The sequence below is a fragment of the Molossus molossus genome, unplaced genomic scaffold, assembly GCF_014108415.1.
Source record: "Molossus molossus isolate mMolMol1 unplaced genomic scaffold, mMolMol1.p scaffold_m16_p_13, whole genome shotgun sequence".
In the NCBI taxonomy this organism is placed as follows: Eukaryota; Metazoa; Chordata; class Mammalia; order Chiroptera; family Molossidae; genus Molossus; species Molossus molossus.
The window spans coordinates 74437135-74453758 of NW_023425348.1; the positions used below are offsets into that span (position 1 = coordinate 74437135).

At 50.1% G+C, this 16624-nt stretch overlaps 1 protein-coding gene across 2 annotated transcripts in view; it reads left to right on the forward strand.

The window, feature by feature from the left end:
• LDLRAD3 (low density lipoprotein receptor class A domain containing 3) overlaps positions 1–16624 on the forward strand; it is a 228190-nt gene that overhangs the window by 101844 nt on the left and 109722 nt on the right. For both annotated transcript variants that reach the window (XM_036260130.1, XM_036260131.1), the window contains exon 3: positions 11391–11516. In XM_036260130.1, the coding sequence (XP_036116023.1) occupies positions 11391–11516 (126 nt within the window). The remainder of the gene's footprint in view (positions 1–11390; positions 11517–16624) is intronic.

Below are 16624 nucleotides of genomic sequence, written 5' to 3' on the forward strand. Positions count from 1 at the left end.
GCCGTTCTGCTTTCTGTGTCTGTTCCCACATCTGTCCTTAATCCCAGGGCTCTGATCCGCTGTCAGGAAGAGTTCCCTCCAAGCAATGAAAAGCCTCCCGAGGCTAAGTTATCTGACCCACGTTGATTTATTATCTTTTTAGAGCTTTTTTTTTTTTTTTTTTATCTCAAGATGTGTCTGCAGAAGAATCAGTTGGGAATGTCTGGGCTTCCTGCTCACAGATTTTCCGGAATTTTTATTCCGATACACGCAGAAACACGCCGTCGTACACATATACGTGTAAGTTATGAATAGCCTAAGTAAGGAACCTAAAAATACCTCTAGGTCATAAGATAATCTTCTGATCCCAAACTTGCTAACTTATTTTGCTCTTGTCCTGTCATTGTTAATAATAAAATCAGTTTGAAGGGCAATGACAGGCTCTCTGAAGTCCCCCACAGTTTATAGTGACTTTCCCCCCGAAAGCCCGGAGAGTTCCAGACTTGGCTCCCTTCCGTTCCCTCCGGGCTTCTTGGGAGTACGGAGGATATTTCTTTGACTTACAGAGCCTCATAATATCATTGTCAGTCCATAAAAATTTTCTTCATAAAAAAAAAACCTGACATGTTTCTTTCCTTTATAAAGATGTCTGCTGGCTCCCAGGATACAAGTCCGAACTCACGCCTGCCTCGCCTCCTGCCGCACATCCTGCCTTGCAGACGCCCCGGCTTCTCCCAGACCTCACGCCTCAGGGCTTTGGGTCGAGGGGCTCGTTTGCCCGTCCCTGTCCTGCTTCAGCACGTACGCCTACTAACCTTTCATACCCAACTGAGACGGCACTCCTTTGTGCCGTGTCTCCCCGACTTTATGCCCCCTTGACAGATGGGGACACTGAGGCCAAGCGAGGTTAAGTGACTTGTCCAAGGTCACAGCTGTTATGTGGCAGAACCAAGATAGAAACCCAGATGCTCGCGAACCCTAAGCCCTTCTGGCCTGTTAGCCCCAAGGCTACAGGCGTCCTAGTCTAATTTTAAGAGAGGAAATGTTTAGAAAGAATTTTCTGCCCTGGCCGGTTTGGCTCCGTGGGTAGAGCATCGGCCTGCGGTCCAGAGAGACCCGGGTTCGGTTCCCGCTACAGGCATGTACCTCGGTTGTGGTTTGTCCCCGGCCCTTGTTGGGTCGTGCAGGAGGCAGCCACTCAGTGTGTCCCTTTCACGTCGATGTTTCTCTCTCCCTCCCGCTCTATCTGAACAAAATGGGAAAATGTCCTCGGGTGAGGTTAAAAAAAAAAGAATTTTCTGTCTAAGAACCTTCTGGCAAAGCTGTTTCAACTACATGTCTTCTTTTCTATGTTTATAGTTCTCTTAGCTTGTGGTCTTTCGCTTTCTCCACTCCCCAGCATGTGTCTGAGAGCCAATGGGCGTTGTAGGACCAAGGAAGACACTGTGGTATCTGAGCTCACATAAAACTTGCAGTCCCAGCAGCGGTCACGCGGAGTCAAACTGCGGGAACAAGCAAAGGGCATTTTTGATCATGCCATAATGAATCTGTGAAGGCTTGGCTTCTAGGTGTGGATTCGGCTTGACGGCTTTTTGCCATTTATTTGGGACCAAAACAAAAGATCTTTTTTTTCAGCCTTTTAGAAAATCTGGGTATATTACTTTTAAAAAATCTGTTGTTGTTTATAAGGTCTTTTTTGCGTTCTTGCTCCCAACCATGAAGTCATCTTTGACTTTTCAAAGAAATCACAGTTTGACTTTTTACGAAATGAACCAGGGGACTGAATATACTAGCAGTTTCAGATCCATTGCTTTGTGTGAGGTTTTTAGCTTGCGATGGCCGCACGTGGGCTGTCCCTTTGGGGACTGTGTGCATGTTGATTCAGATCATGTGAGTTTTCCAATTTATACTTTAGTATAGTAATTCTCACCTCTTCAGCGTGAGCTGAATTGCAACTAGCTCATAGCACATTTCTTCTGAGAAATAGGGTTTTTATTTTGTTTAGTCAAAGCAAAGATGCTGGGTACTTTTACTGATGGGAGAAACAAACTCCTAGCGGCCGCCTTTCAGTTCTGTTACTGCGTCGTTCCGGCCTCCGGCCTTTGCCCACGCTGTCCCCCTTCTTGGACAGCCTTCGCTCCGCGGTCTCACCAGCACTGAACCTCCACCTGCAGCGTAGCTGTCTGCTGTGTACCCTTGTTCTTTCCAGGTATGGCACAGAGTTTGTGGATCAATGTGAGTTGAGTGAATAATTAAATGAGCAAGGCCTCTGACTGTCTAAGCTTGACAGTGGTCTCCACCTTGGTATGTGTGGTGTGTGGTCTCCACTGAGGCTGGCTGTCCTGGGAGAATCTCTCTCTGACCTGCGCCTCCTCCCCAGTTTGAGATGGGTTGTCCTCTAGCTCCCCCATCAGAGCACTTGCGGCACTGCATGCAGAGGCTCGTGGACCCTGAGTCCTCCCCTTCCAGGTGGGGGGTGCTGTTGAATTGCCGCACTCCTGACCTAGTGCCTGACAGACAGGAGGATGCTCGGGAATATTTTGTTATTGGCCAAGAGGGGCCACTACAAACATTTTTGGCCCCCTTGACCTATTTTGTGTTGTGCACAGGTGAAGTGTTCATCCTTTAAAAAGTGGACAGATCGGGTGTACAGCTCGGTGATTGGACATTTATGTAACTTATGAAGTGATCGCCTCAATAAATCGAGTACCTGTCTGGCACCATACATAGTTACTACAGTATTACTGACTATATACCCCATGCTGTACTTTGCATCCCCATGACTGTTCTGCGACTACCAATCTGTACTTCTTAATCCCTTCCCCTTTTCCACCCATCCCCCGGCCCCTCTCCCATCTGGCAGCCATCAAAATGTTCTGTGTATCTAGGAGTATATTTCTGTTCTGAAAAAAAAAAGTGGACAGAACTAGTCAAGAGTTTTAAAGTTCTAAAAGGGCCTTTTTTTGCCCCACTGGTGTGGCTCAGTGGTTGAGCACTGACCCATGCACCAAGAGGTCATGGTCAGGGCACATGCCCAGGTTGTGGGCCTGATCCCCAGTGAGGGGCGTGCAGGAGATGGCCAGTCGATGTTCTCTCTCGTCGATGTTTCTATCTCTCTCCCTCTCCCTCCCTCTCTCTCTAAAATCAAAAAAGAAAAATTATTTTAAAAAATAATAAAAGGGCCTTTTTGCTAGGACAGCAACTGTTTGACTATGAGCCTACAGCTTTCTGTGTAAATCAGAGTAATTATGTCTTTTTCATGAATGTAGAGGAAGAGAGAACCTGTGGAGATGGGGAAGATTATAAAAAGGCCTGTGGTTTCCTGTGGGTGGGTTCTCTCATGGAATTAACACTGTCTGGGGTGTGTTAGACGTGACTGGAGGGGCGATGATCAAAGGGTGCCCCACATGGGCCTTGGGCCAGATATTGGAGTGGCTGCTGCTCTGTGCAATGGCAGCGTCAGGACAAGGACTGGTGAGATCATTTGCTCTCTGGATGTCAGGCGGTAGAATCTGAGTAGGGTGTTCACATGTTAGTGTTCACTGGAATCCTCTGCTGCTTAATAAAAATGCAGTCCCCTGGGAGAGGCCCAGGAATTCACATTTTCACAAACATCCCTGGAGATGCCCCGGCAGGAGGATCACCGACCCCCGTCTTCATGAAGCACTACCACATGGGACAGGAAATTCTGGGAGCTGTTGGCAGATGGGACCGTCCTTGGTGGGAGAGCCTGCCCTGTGTCAGAGCCCTTCGGCGGAGGGGCGGTGCAGCCTGGGAAGGTCAGCTCAAGGAGTGTCTCCTAGCAGGAGGGACATTTTGCAGTGGGCTGTGATTAGTGTAACCCAGGGAAATCAATCCCAGCAAGATTGATGCCCGCACCCGGTGCATTAAAGAGATAAGAAGAGTCATGGTTTTCTTGACCGGATGGGAATGCCCCCACTCTGCAAAGTAATGAAATACGCAGATGTTAAAATGAAGGGAGACAGGGATAGATGGGGAATGATGAGCACCCGCAGCAGCCAAGAACCAGCTCCAGGAAGATCATCGCCCGGCGGGAGGACCAGCCTCTCGGACACCCTGGGCTGGGGCCTTTTCGGTAGCTGTCCGAGTCCAGAAGACAGTGCCGATTCTTCAGGGAGGAGGCATAATCCATAACCAACAGGGTGCCAACACGTGAAATATGTATATCCTTGGACCTGGCGGTTATACCATAAAGAGATGTACAAGTGGGGAAAATAATATGCATGTCTGGATGCGCATTGTTTATTGAAAACACTCCAGATATACAACCAGCCATGGGACGTGTGGGTAGACAGATGCAGTAAAACTGTTCTCAGCCATCAGCAGTGATGGTGCGGACCTGTAGGTGCTAACAGGAAAACAGGTCACAATATGTTAAGTGACAAAAGCAGGTTTCAGAATACATATTTCACAGGTGCACTCCGTCAGGTATACTCTGATGTCTGGTTTTTAATTCGGTCAGTTACTGAGTAGCTTGTGTGCCAGGCACTGTGCTGGGTACGGGAGGTAGAGCAGTGAATAGGACAGAGGTCCTTGGAGAGTGGAGGGCGTGGAACCAGCAGCATCCCCGTCGCCTGGGCGTGTCAGGAATGCAGGATCCGGCTCCACCCCAGACTCACTGCCTCTTAACGAGGGCCTAGGGCTGCCCCTCCGCACACTGCCCTGCGCGAGGCGGTGCTTCCGGAGCATGTTAGCCAAAAGGCCACAGCGGATTCCCCGGGTGGCGGCAGTTTGGGGTAATTTGTACATTTGTGGCTCTGTGTTTCTCTGTCATTGGAAATTTTCAGAGAACAATGTCTTGAGTTGAGAAAGCAAGGATGGTAATTATGCACAGATCTTCAGGCTCCTGCGTGTGGCTCCTTGGGCTGTCTCGGGCACACACTGGCAGCCTCTTGGCACAGGGGGTGGGGGCTCCTGCGTGTGGTTCCTTGGGCTGTCTCGGGCACACACTGGCAGCCTCTTGGCAGAGGGGGTGGGGCTCCTGCGTGTGGCTCCTTGGGCTGCCTCGGCACACACTGGCAGCCTCTTGGCGCAGGGGTTGGGGGCTCCTGCGTGTGGCTCCTTGGGCTGCCTCGGGCACACACTGGCAGCCTCTTGGCACAGGGGGTGGGGGCTCCTGCGTGTGGCTCCTTGGGCTGCCTCGGCACACACTGGCAGCCTCTTGGCACAGGGGGTGGGGCTCCTGCGTGTGGCTCCTTGGGCTGCCTCGGGCACACACTGGCAGCCTCTTGGCACAGGGGGTGGGGCTCCTGCGTGTGGCTCCTTGGGCTGCCTCGGGCACACACTGGCAGCCTCTTGGCACAGGGGGTGGGGCTCCTGCGTGTGGCTCCTTGGGCCGTCTCGGGCACACACTGGCAGCCTCTTGGCACAGGGGGTGGGGCTCCTTGGGCTGCCTCGGGCACACACTGGCAGCCTCTTGGCAGAGGGGGTGGGGCTCCTGCGTCTGGCTCCTTGGGCTGTCTCAGGCACACTGGCAGTGTCCTGGTGCAGGAGTGGGGTGGCAGCTGTCACTCATTTGGCCGACCGCAGAGTTCCAGAAGAGAGGCCCTGAATATGGGTCTGTGGCCGGACCTGTTGTCACAGCTGGAGAGAGCCTGCAGGTCTGATGAGCCGAGTTCAGGGCTGCTCTGGCTGAACAGAGAGGCTCTGGGATTGCAGCCGCCGCCCAGCATTTCTGTGTGATTACTCCGTGGGCAGGGTCTGGGCAGCAGCTGCGCACAGGACCGGCGGCAGCCCTGAGCCCGTCCTGGGCAGACCGGGAGCCACAGGCCTGATGCCTGGTGACGAGCCTCTCTGTCCAAGGCTTGCCAAGTCCTGGCCACGTGGAAGGGGGCCTTTCAGTGCTTTTCCTGGGGGCCCACTTGAATCTGATCCTTGACGGGGGCCTTGGCAGGGGTGGCCCCACAGCATCCTGCCTTAGCACAGGAAGACCTAGGGCATGAGAACTGGATTCTGGAGCAGCCTGGCCCTGAACAGCCGTGTGACGTTGGGGAAGTCCCCAGTGGCCTCCTTGGGTCTCCGTTATTCTCTTCTGTGAAATGTGAGACTTCGTTTCTGGATGGATCTCTGTGGATTGCCTGCTGTGTTCCAGACGGCAGCATGTTCTGAGGGCACCACAACCTGGCCGTGCTGGGATGTGTCCTGGCCCCTCTAGTCCTGGCATGACCCCCACACACTGGTCCCAGGGCCATGCCCTTCGTGCACTGTGGGTGCTGAAGCAGCTTTTGTTGAGGGTGATCGCGAATAGAGGTTTTTGCACATTGTTTGTTTATGTCCTCGCTGGTAAAGTAAAAGGTCGGCAGCCGTGTTAGTGCTTTGTTTACTCCTGTCTAGTTCAAAAACAGTTTTTTGTTTTGTTTTTTTAAGTTTCACTGATCTGTGAAATTCAGAACTGTAACACCCAGGCTGTAAGGAGGAGAGGACACAGATCAGGAAATGAACCAGCCCCCAGGAGAGCCCTGCTCCCTGTCCTGCTGGCGACAGTTGCTGCTTTGAAAAGTTCATGGAGGAGCACCCCTCGCAAAGTGATGAACTTAAATACGTCTTCAGTGGAACGGAGTCGCCTCTCTGCCGTTGTCAGTGTGCTTTTGGTCACAGAGCCCTTCATCCACCTTCTGCCAGGGCTGCCGAGGTTCCTGCTGAACTCTCCCCGTCCTGGAAATGGGGCCAGACTTCTGTCCAAGACTGCCCTGAGCCCCACAGCGGGTCATGCAGGCAGGGACGGCCAGCAGCCGCTGTCAGCGACTGGCTTCTCCCTGAGCCTCTGCCAGGCGCTTGACTGGTTGCCCGTGATCCGCCACCGAGGTCACTGTAGTCGGTGTCTGACGGTGCAGCTGTGAATGATCACTGGACGGGCTCCCTCTGACAGGCAGTATCTGAGCACCCTGGCAAGGCAGGGCGTCTCCTGACGGATGGCTGGAGAGGGTGCCGGGCGGGGCCAAAGAGTTAACTGAATGGTACCTAATTCATTTCTAATTATTCATATCCACACTCTTTTTTCTCTCTTTATCTTGGAGCTGGGCTGGGCCTTAGAAATAGGCAAGAAAGCCGTAGAGCAGAGGCGGCAAGAGCAAGGTTTGAGCTTCTTTGTTTAGTAACGATGTCGAGTGACTTCACTTCTGGACCTCAGTTTTCTTATCTGTAAAATGGGTTTTGTGAGCAGTCAACAAGATAATGTCTATAAAACATCGAGTGCAGTGCTTAGCCCATTCAGTAAGTACTGTTATTACCCAGTCCCACCCTCCCCCTTTATAGGTTCACTCGTCTGTTCGGCAGGTATTTATTAGACAGCCAAGCAGTGTGTAGTGCAGCTTTCGAAAGTGGGGAATGAAAGTATTCAAGCGAGTGTATGTTCATCGCCAAACAACCCAACACAAAGCCGGCGACATTTTGCTGTGAAGAAAAAGAAAGAAAAGCAGGCGGGGGCTGGTGTGACCGTGGGTGGGAGGCGGGGTTTCTACTACAGACAGTACAGTGGATAAAGAGACCTAAAGAAGTGGAGGAGTGAGCCATGCCGATCCCCAGGGGAAAGGCAGTCCAGGCAGAGGGAACGGCAGGTGCAAAGGTCCTGAGGTGGAACTATGCCTAATGCGCTTGAGGAGGAGCCAGGAGGCCAGTGCAGCCAGAGTTCGGAGACTGGGTAGGCACGGCATTGGAGAGGCTTCCTGGAGCTGCCTGATGCTGTGATGGGGGCTTTAGGCTTTTTTAAGGTAAAGGGAGGGCAGTGATGTCCTGAATGGAGGAATGATGTAGTGAAGTTTACAAGGAAACACTCTCAGTTAAGATGTCAGAAAGTCTACAGACAGCCTTTCTTCCCTGGTTCCTGGAGGGGGACCAGGGCAAGGCCGGCTGGTCCTCTAATTTGAGCATCCATCACGGGATCCTCCTGTAACAGTTATTACCGTGGTGTTTGCTTCAGGGTGATTGCTATTCCCACATCCCTTCCACATTTATTAATTGGAAGTCTGTAAGGACGAACTTTCCCTTTTCCTTTATTTACTTATTCAACAGCTTATGGTATGTACTCAGACATTTATTTTGTCCTCTAGGTCACAAGCCCATACTATTATTGTTTATTTGCTGGTCAAATTGTTCTAGCTTCGGTCACTGGGGGCTCCTTCGGGTGGGCTCCTCTGTCCTGTGGCCTCCATCATGAGCACTGCTCTACTTCCTGGCAAATAAGACACTCCATGTATGTTCATCTTGTATTTCCCCTGGAGTCAGCCACTTCTCCAAGGAGCCCTGCGTCTCTTGACTGGAGGTGGTATTTAGAAGCCACAATCTGGGCGCTGGGTGTGCTCATTGCGTTGGGGTACATTGATTGTTTTCAGCCTCTCTCAGCTAGGAAATATGTGTAAGTACACTAAGCCCTGAATACACACAAATCAATCTTCCTCCTTCCCTTCCTTCCTGTCTCTGTCTGTCTGTCTATCTATCTATCTATGCAAACCTTGAGTTCATATGGATGCCTTCAAACACAGTCCAAAGCCTCCGCGTTCGTTTCTGCCTTACCACCCACTCTCTTTGTTTGTAGCCTCTCCCTCTGATGGTGGAAACCCTCGCTGTTGCTGTCTGCAGTGATTCACTCCCTTGTTCCACCCATACACACGCTCCTTTCTGAGTCGCTGACCCTACCCTGTGACAAACATGCAAGCAGAACACTGTGTTTGTGTCCAGCTCTTTCTCTCCAGCCTTTGGGAGTCCTGTCCCCATAATGGTTTCGTAGTTACATGGCTAGTTCTTGTCTTCCTTCAGTGTGATGGTGTGATTCATCTGTGATACAGTTGTGTTCATTTGTTGCTGTTTATATTGTGCGCACACACACACGCACGGTTGATTTTCATTGCTTACTTTTTGGAGAAGAAATACTATCATGGTTCCAAGAGTCGGAGTTGTACAGATAGACTCAGAGAAATGTGCCGCCTCCTCCTCCTGCCGCCTCACTCCAGTCCCAGTACCATCCTTTCCAGCCCTTCCCCCGCCCCTAGGTGACCAGTGCTTTCAGTGTCTGTTTTTCCTTCCTGTATTTCTTTTTCTTTCTTTTAAAAAAATTTTTTTTAATATGTTTTCACTGATTTTTTTTTAGAGAGAGAGGAAGGGAGAGAGAGACAAAAACATCAATGCGAGACAGAAACATTGTTGTGAGACAGAAACATCGATGCGAGACAGAAACATCGATAGGCTGCCTCCTGCACACCCCCCTGGGGATCCAGCCCGCAACCTGGGCATGTGCCCTGGCCAGGAATCAAACCAGGACCTCTCAGTCCGTGGGATGACGCTCAGTCTACTGAACAACACCACCCGGCCCTGTGTTTCTTTTTCACAGATGAGACAATACATGTATATTTTCTTACACCCCTTTCTCTCGCTATGTGGAGGGTTAAAGTCCTGTAGATACTCTCTCGCACTTTGCTTTTTCCACTTAATAATGTGTCCTGGAGGTCATTCATATCAGTTCACAGCGAGCTTTCATAATGAGCTTTTTTAACTTTAGTAATCAGAAAAAAACTAACCCAGCAGCCCAGGCTCAGCCTTGGAATTCTGTATGCCGCACTGCTGCTGGTGACGAATAGCCTGAGCGTTATCAGCAGTTGAGCATCTATTGTATGCCATGCTCTGTGCTAAGCATCTTATATAGATTATCACTCTGAATCCTTCACCAGCCCCGTGAGGCGATGTTAGCTCCAGTTTACTGGTGAGGAAACGGAGGCTCAGTGATATTTAGAAACTCCCCAAGGTCATTAAAAATCGAGCCCCCATTCAAACTCTCTCCCAAGGCTGTGCTCTGTGAAGGGCACACCTGCACCGTTGCACAACTTCCAGGTTCAAACTAAGCCATGTGGCCTTTTAAAACCTAGGCATGTCCCAGGCCTCCAAACCCTCTTGATTGTGAATCACCTGCTGATGGCAGCGGCATGTTGCTGATGGCAAGAGCGTGAAGGTCAGGCATTGCCTGTCTGCTCCAAACAGTGGCCCTTCCTTCTTGAGGACCATGCGTCCTGCCTCTGAGACGGGAGACAGGAGGGATGCTAGGTGGGATCTGCTACCCAGGATGCAGCAGCAGACCTGATCGTGCACCTTGCTCATCGCCAGCCGGAGCAGCCGGCACCGCCGACGGGAAAGTGCACTACACCACGGCAGTGTGGCTAGCAGGACGCTCAGACAACCCGAGCTGCAGCGATTCTTTCCGGGCTGTTTGTGCAGCAGAAGTGGAGGGAGAATTTCTTTGAGCAGGAGTCTGGCTCTGTTTCGAGAAGGGACAGCCTTTGGCAGAGAGGCAACACGATAGAGTGGGTTGAGAGCGTGGGCTGAGAGTCAGTGCCCGGAGCCTCAGGCCAGCGCCGCACGTTCTAGCCGTGTGACTTTGGGAAAGTCACTGCATCTTCAAAGCACGCCTGGTAGATGGGGATAAGAACTCTATCTATCTTTGTCAGGGGTCCCCCAGACTGTCCCAAGGTTTGGTGATTTGCTGGGAGGATTCACAGAACTCAGCCTGTGATTTATTACAGCAAAAGTGTCCAAAGCAAAACCGGCAAAGGGAAGAGGTGAATGGAGTGAGGTCCAGAAGAAACACGTCCAGGCTTCCGGGTGGCCCCCCCAGGGGTGTCGTGCAGGATGCACTTGATCCCCCATGTCACATTCCCTACTGGGGAAGCTCGCTAGAGGCTCAGTGCCCAGGGTTTCTCCTGGGAGCTGGTCACACGGACACCCTCTCCCAAACTCTCGGGGAAAAAAAATGAAACAAGAAAAGCAGGTGTTTGCATAAACTGCACTGTTCGCATAAATAGTCTGGGCCCAGTGAGCCATTCTTATGAGAGAATGGGGCGAACCCTACTGACATCCAGGTTCCCGGGTGCCAACCAAGCCAGGGCCAACCTTGCCAGCAAGCCTTTCCAAGGATAGCAGTCTCAGGCCTGTTGGGTTCACTTTGTCTGCACGCCGTCCCGCTGGGTGGCTGCTGGCTGGGTTAATAGAGACGATCCACGGGGAGCCCGGCCGCTCTGTTCGTGTAGTGAGTGGGTGTAGGCGATGACTCGGAGATCAGGGAATGCGTTTGGAACGGCTCATTACGCCTGAGGACACGCTCCCTCCGTCACCCGTGCACTCGCCCGTCCATTCCCATGGGGCACATCTGGAGGGAGCCCTGATGCAGCCAGTCCTTGGCCTCCTTGGACTTTGGAAGCAGCGGGAGCCACTGCCTTCCCAGAGGGTGGTTCACCTGGGCTCAGTCTGGCTGGGTATCGGATATGGGTGGTAGCGAGAGACTCCCAGAGACTTCCAGGTAAATGTATGGGTCCCATGTGCACACTCAGAGTTAGCGGGATGGGTATGCTGTGGTCGGAAAACTTAACCTCCGATGTCTTGCTCTTTGTCCTGTTTTCCTCCTGCAGCCAAGGCTAAATCGAAATGCGGCCCGACGTTCTTCCCCTGTGCCAGCGGCATCCACTGCATCATCGGCCGCTTCCGGTGCAACGGGTTTGAGGACTGTCCGGACGGCAGCGACGAGGAGAACTGCAGTAAGTGACCCCTGCTCACCCCAGCCGCCCGCCGCCTCCCTGCAGCACTGTCGTCGTGGGGCTCCTCCCTCCCGTAGGCTCAGGCTACTCCCTCCCGTAGGCTCAGGCTACTCCCTCCCGTAGGCTCAGGCTCCTCCCTCCCGTAGGCTCAGGCTACTCCCTCCCGTAGGCTCAGGCTACTCCCTCCCGTAGGCTCAGGCACTTTCTGCCGTGGCCCAGATTCTGTTCTTCACCATGTCTGTCTTGTGTAAACGCTCAGCTGCTGTTTACCACGCACTATCCTAAGCACGCTGGGCCCGAGTGTACTGTGTTTCTGGTTCTGACAGTAGCTGTGCAGAGGCAGGTGTCTGATCCCCGTGAACAGGTGGGGACTCTGAGATGTGGAGAGGCGAAGGAACTCCGCTGTCACGGGGCTCACAAGTAGCAGAGCCCGTTATAGGGTCGTTCAGACCCTCCTCTGATTGACTCTCCCACCCCACATCCCAGGTCTGCATGCTTGTTTTCCTTCTTACTTTGAATTCTTTTTAAAAAAAGATGTTTCTATATCAATTATATACATACTATAAGAATATATTTTTGAAAAACAAACAGCATAGAAAACGAAAGTTTTTGATTTTTGACCACCCTGATTCCTTCTACCTGCTGTATAATATTCCTTGGTATCTGCACCCGCCGCCCCTTGTTCTATCCACCCCGCCTTGCCTCTTAGCTCTCTCATTGCTGCGTGTCGTACTCCTTGGCCTGGGTACGTGCAGCCCCTTCCTTGCCAGCATCTGTGCCCCAAAACCCCTCACGCCCAGCAGCATCACTGGCCTCCCAGCATCTCTTCCCCGTCGCTCATTCTGCTCCATCTCTTCCAACAAGCTGCTTTGTCCCTGAGGCTGCTCACTGTGGTTCCTGCTCACTGGTTCTTCTTTGCTTTCCCCTTAGTGTTCAGACTCCTGGAGCCTTTGGCACCGTAGTCGGCTCTGGACAAATGTACACACTTGTTTTCTGTGTCTACATATTTTAATAACATTTTTCTTCTGATTATTAAATGAACTTACAAAATACAGGAAAGTATAAAGAGGGAAACAAAACTACCCAGAATGAAACATTATTAATATTTGGGCTATTTTGTGCCAGTCCCCCCCCCCCCCCACCATGTTCTTTAATGTGCTTAATTGAGATGTCCTCTTTCCTGTGACCATTCTCTCCTGTTATCAGTTTTTTTTCAAAACAAGTTTTAGTCCGGCTGGTGTGGCTCAGTGATTGAGCATCGACCCATGCACCAGGAGGTCGCCAGTTCTATTCCCTGTCAGGGCACATGCCCAGGTTTTGGGCCCGATCCCCAGTGGGGGGCGTGCAGGAGGCAGCCAGTTGATGTTCCCTCTCATTGATTTTTCTAGCTCTCTCTCCTTCTCACTTATTCTCTCTCTAAAATCAATAAAGGAAAAATATTAAAAATACAAAAACAAAAAACAGCAGCAACAAAAAACACGTTTTAGTGACTTCAGCAATTGTTTTGATAAATTGATTTTCCTTTATCCTGTCGGTTCTATTTTAAGTCCCTGAAGAGGAGGGTGGCTGTCTCCTGTGTTATTTATGTCTTTCTAGGGAACAGTGATCACTATACCTTCCCAGCAGGGACACGGGGGGTTCATAACTCTCCCCGGTGCCTTCTCCCGTTTCCTTATTTCATCTTCTGGTCTCAAATGGCAGAAATACAGCGTAGCCACTAGGTTATCGAGTGGTTGGTACAGGGGCGGAAAGCCGCCTTCGCGGGAGGGCTGCGTGGCACCGACGGGTCGGGCTGGCTGAGCAGAGGCATCTGCAGCTGCGCTCTGTCCTCAGCTTGGGTTTACCCTGAGTGAGCGTGAGATGGGCGTGCACCGTGATCCCTGCACAGTGGTTACATTGTCTCCAGCGGCTCTGCTGAGAGCCTGCTTCCTGGGCTGTTGTGACATTTAAATGAGATGATATCTGAAAAGTGCTTAGTGTAGTGTCTGGCACAGAGTAATTGGTGATAAAAACCAATACAGTGACTTAAAACAAAACTGTGAGTTGTTAAGGGGAAGACGGTAATTACTAGGATTTCACCTTTGGCTTAGGATGTCCAGGGACATCCTTTTTTTTTTTTACACTGAAAAAATGTTTATATTTAGGATTAGCCAGCTGACTCAGTGCTGGGGATGCCAGTTTTGTTAGCAGCACCCAAAGCCGCCTAGTCGGGAGCCAGTGGCACATACGCCTCCTTCCCTCCATCAGGCCTCGTCAGGGTGTTGACCTTGGTCCCGTCGAGGTCACGGAGCTTCTTCACAGCTTGTTTGACTGGTGCTTGGTGGCCTTGCCCTCCACAGTGAACAGTGTGCTGTTGTCTTCTGTCCTCTTGGTGGCTGACTCGCAGTCAGGGGAGCGTGGTGTGGGCAGAGTGGCCGAGCTAGTTTGTCCTGGGGCGCTTCTCCGAGGATGTTTGGGCTGCCTTCTGAGCCACCGTGCTTGGGCCATCAGAAGGTGGGTGACCTGCAGATTTTGTCGTTTTTTGTGCCTGTGGACACCTTTCAGCCCTGCTTTCTTTGCCTTCAAAGCCTTTGCTTTGGCTTCAGCTTTGGAAGGGACAGGGGCTTCCTTCTTTCACTTCAGCTCCATCTTCATGAAAAGGACATGCTTCTTTTCTATTTCATTTGCTGTGTATTAGCTTGCTCTCTGCTCCCTGCTGGCCATGGGGTCTTACACTCTAAGGGGAGAATTATATATATTAAATACTTAGATATTCATACACACATACTAGAGAGTAATCGATGGCAGTGAAAAGCAAGTGTGACACACTGTGATGTGTATGTTCTAAGTGAGTGTCATGCTCCATACTCCCTGCCACAGTTAAAGACCCTGTGGGACTTAAATGTTTGGATAGTGGTCTTTAATTATCTAAGGGAATAAATGATATCCATTCTAAATTAAGCCAGCATTTTCCTTTGGCATATCTACCATTTAAAAATAGCAGTTCTGATGATTGACAACTGGTAAATAAATGGAAAGAATCAAGGATTTACCCTCCCCTTCCTGTATGCATTTTACTTCTGAGCAACTAAATACCTGACTTAGGAGAGTTTTCTTTTTGAACTGAAGCATACCAACTATAATAGAAGAATGTGTGAATTAGTGTGTCTCCATTTCACAATCCCTAATTAAGAAATGGGCTGTCAGTGGCTGCTAAAACCATTCGGTGAAACAGTGACGGGGAGCTTTATCGTCGACGGGTCAGGCTGAGAGCCACTGCCGCCAGCAGTCAGTCTTTCCAATGTTGTGCCACCTCAGGCCGCGCGGAAACCCAGCACTGTGGATCGATCAGTCGTGCCGGCGATTTTCAGCCCCTTTCATCTCATGACACACACAAACTAATTACTGAAAGTCTGAGACACAGCAAACACTGTATACGTTTTTTGCCAATCTGAAAAAACAAAACAAAAAAACAGGTATACTTTTGATTCATTCACACTGGACAGCTATTGTTGTGTTGGCAGTTGTCGTTTGTTTAATTTGACAGTTTAAGGGAAAAGAGGTCCGTGCCCCTGACCAAACAGTCAGGTACGCATGTTTCTTGCAGCAACACGGGTTGAAAATCTCTGCTTTCTCTTGTAGTTGTCTTCGTGCACCCGCATACATTAAAAACTCCCAAAGACAGTGTTTTCACTTTTCCTTTAAAATTAAAAATATGTTTTAAAGAACTCCAGAGGAGAAGAATAGTCAGGAGAAGAATACTTACCCAGATAGTTGCTATTCTGTGTGTTCTTCCTTCATTCCTGATGTTCCAAGTCTCCTTGTGGAATCATTTCCCTTCTGTCTGGAGAACTTCCTGTAGCAGTTCTTTCAAAGCAAGTCTGCTGGCAGCCGATTCTCTTCGTTTCCGTCATCTGAGAATGCCTTTACTTCACTGTCATTCCTGGAGGATATTTTTACTGCATATAGAATTCTGGGTTGATGGTTTATTTCTTTAAGCGCGTTAGAAATGTTGTGCCACTTCCTCTGGCTTCGATGGTTTCCAGCGAGCTATTTGTAGTCATTCAGATGGTCTCTCCGTAGAGAATACATCATGTTTCTCTGGCTGCTTTGAAGACTTTTTTCCTTTAGTTTCAGCAGTTAGATTATAGTGTGTCTGGGTATATGGATTTCTTTTGCATTCATCCTGTTGAGGGTTCTGTTTGAATCTGTAGGTTTTTATCTTTTGCCATACTTAGTACATTTTTGGCAGTTACTTCTTCAAAAAAATATTTTTTTTAAGTACGGCACTTTTTCTCCTTTCCTTACAGGATGCTGCTAATAACTTTAGATCTTTTCTTATTGTCCCATGGGTCCCTGAGGCTCTGCTCATTTTTTAATCGATTATTTTATCTTTTTATTGTTTGGGTTGGATGATTTCTGTCTTTTTTCATATTTACTTTTTCCTCGGTCTGCTTTCAAGCCCATGTAGTGTGGTTCTTATTTTGGTTACTGTGTTTTGTTCTAAAATTTCCTTCTGGTTCTTCTTTTTATGTCTCCTGCTTTTTGCCAAGACTCTCTGTTTTCCATTTGCTTCGAGAGTGTTTGTGATTGCTTGTTTGAGTATTTGTATAATAGCTGCTTTGAAGTCTTCACCACATCATTTCATCGTCTTTCTTATCTTGGTCTTGATGTCTGTTGAATATCTTTGGCCATAAGCATAGAAATTTTCCGGATTTTTTTTAGATGGCAACTAACTTCGGATTCTATTCTTGGTATTTTGATCACTATGTAGGACAGTCTGGGTTTGGTTTGAATCCTGTGGAGAACGCTTACATTTTTGTTTTAGGAGGCACAGGACCCGGTTGGGTCAGGCCCCAGGTTCCTGCCGGCCCTGTGTGGGCTGCAGTGCCAGCAGTTTCCAAGCTGTTTTCGCAGGGCTGTTTGGTCCTGCCCTGCGTGTGCACCTGCCGTGGTCAGTGTGCGGCCTGGGCCGTGGCGTGAATTCAGTTCTCATCATCCTTGGTGTGCTGACTGGGACCCGTTCTCTGCATGTGTAGCCCGGGACTTAGAAACAACTCTATGAAATTGCTCTCGCAGGGGCTCCCTCTCCACAGTCTCTCTAACTCTTTCCAGTTTCCTGGGAATCT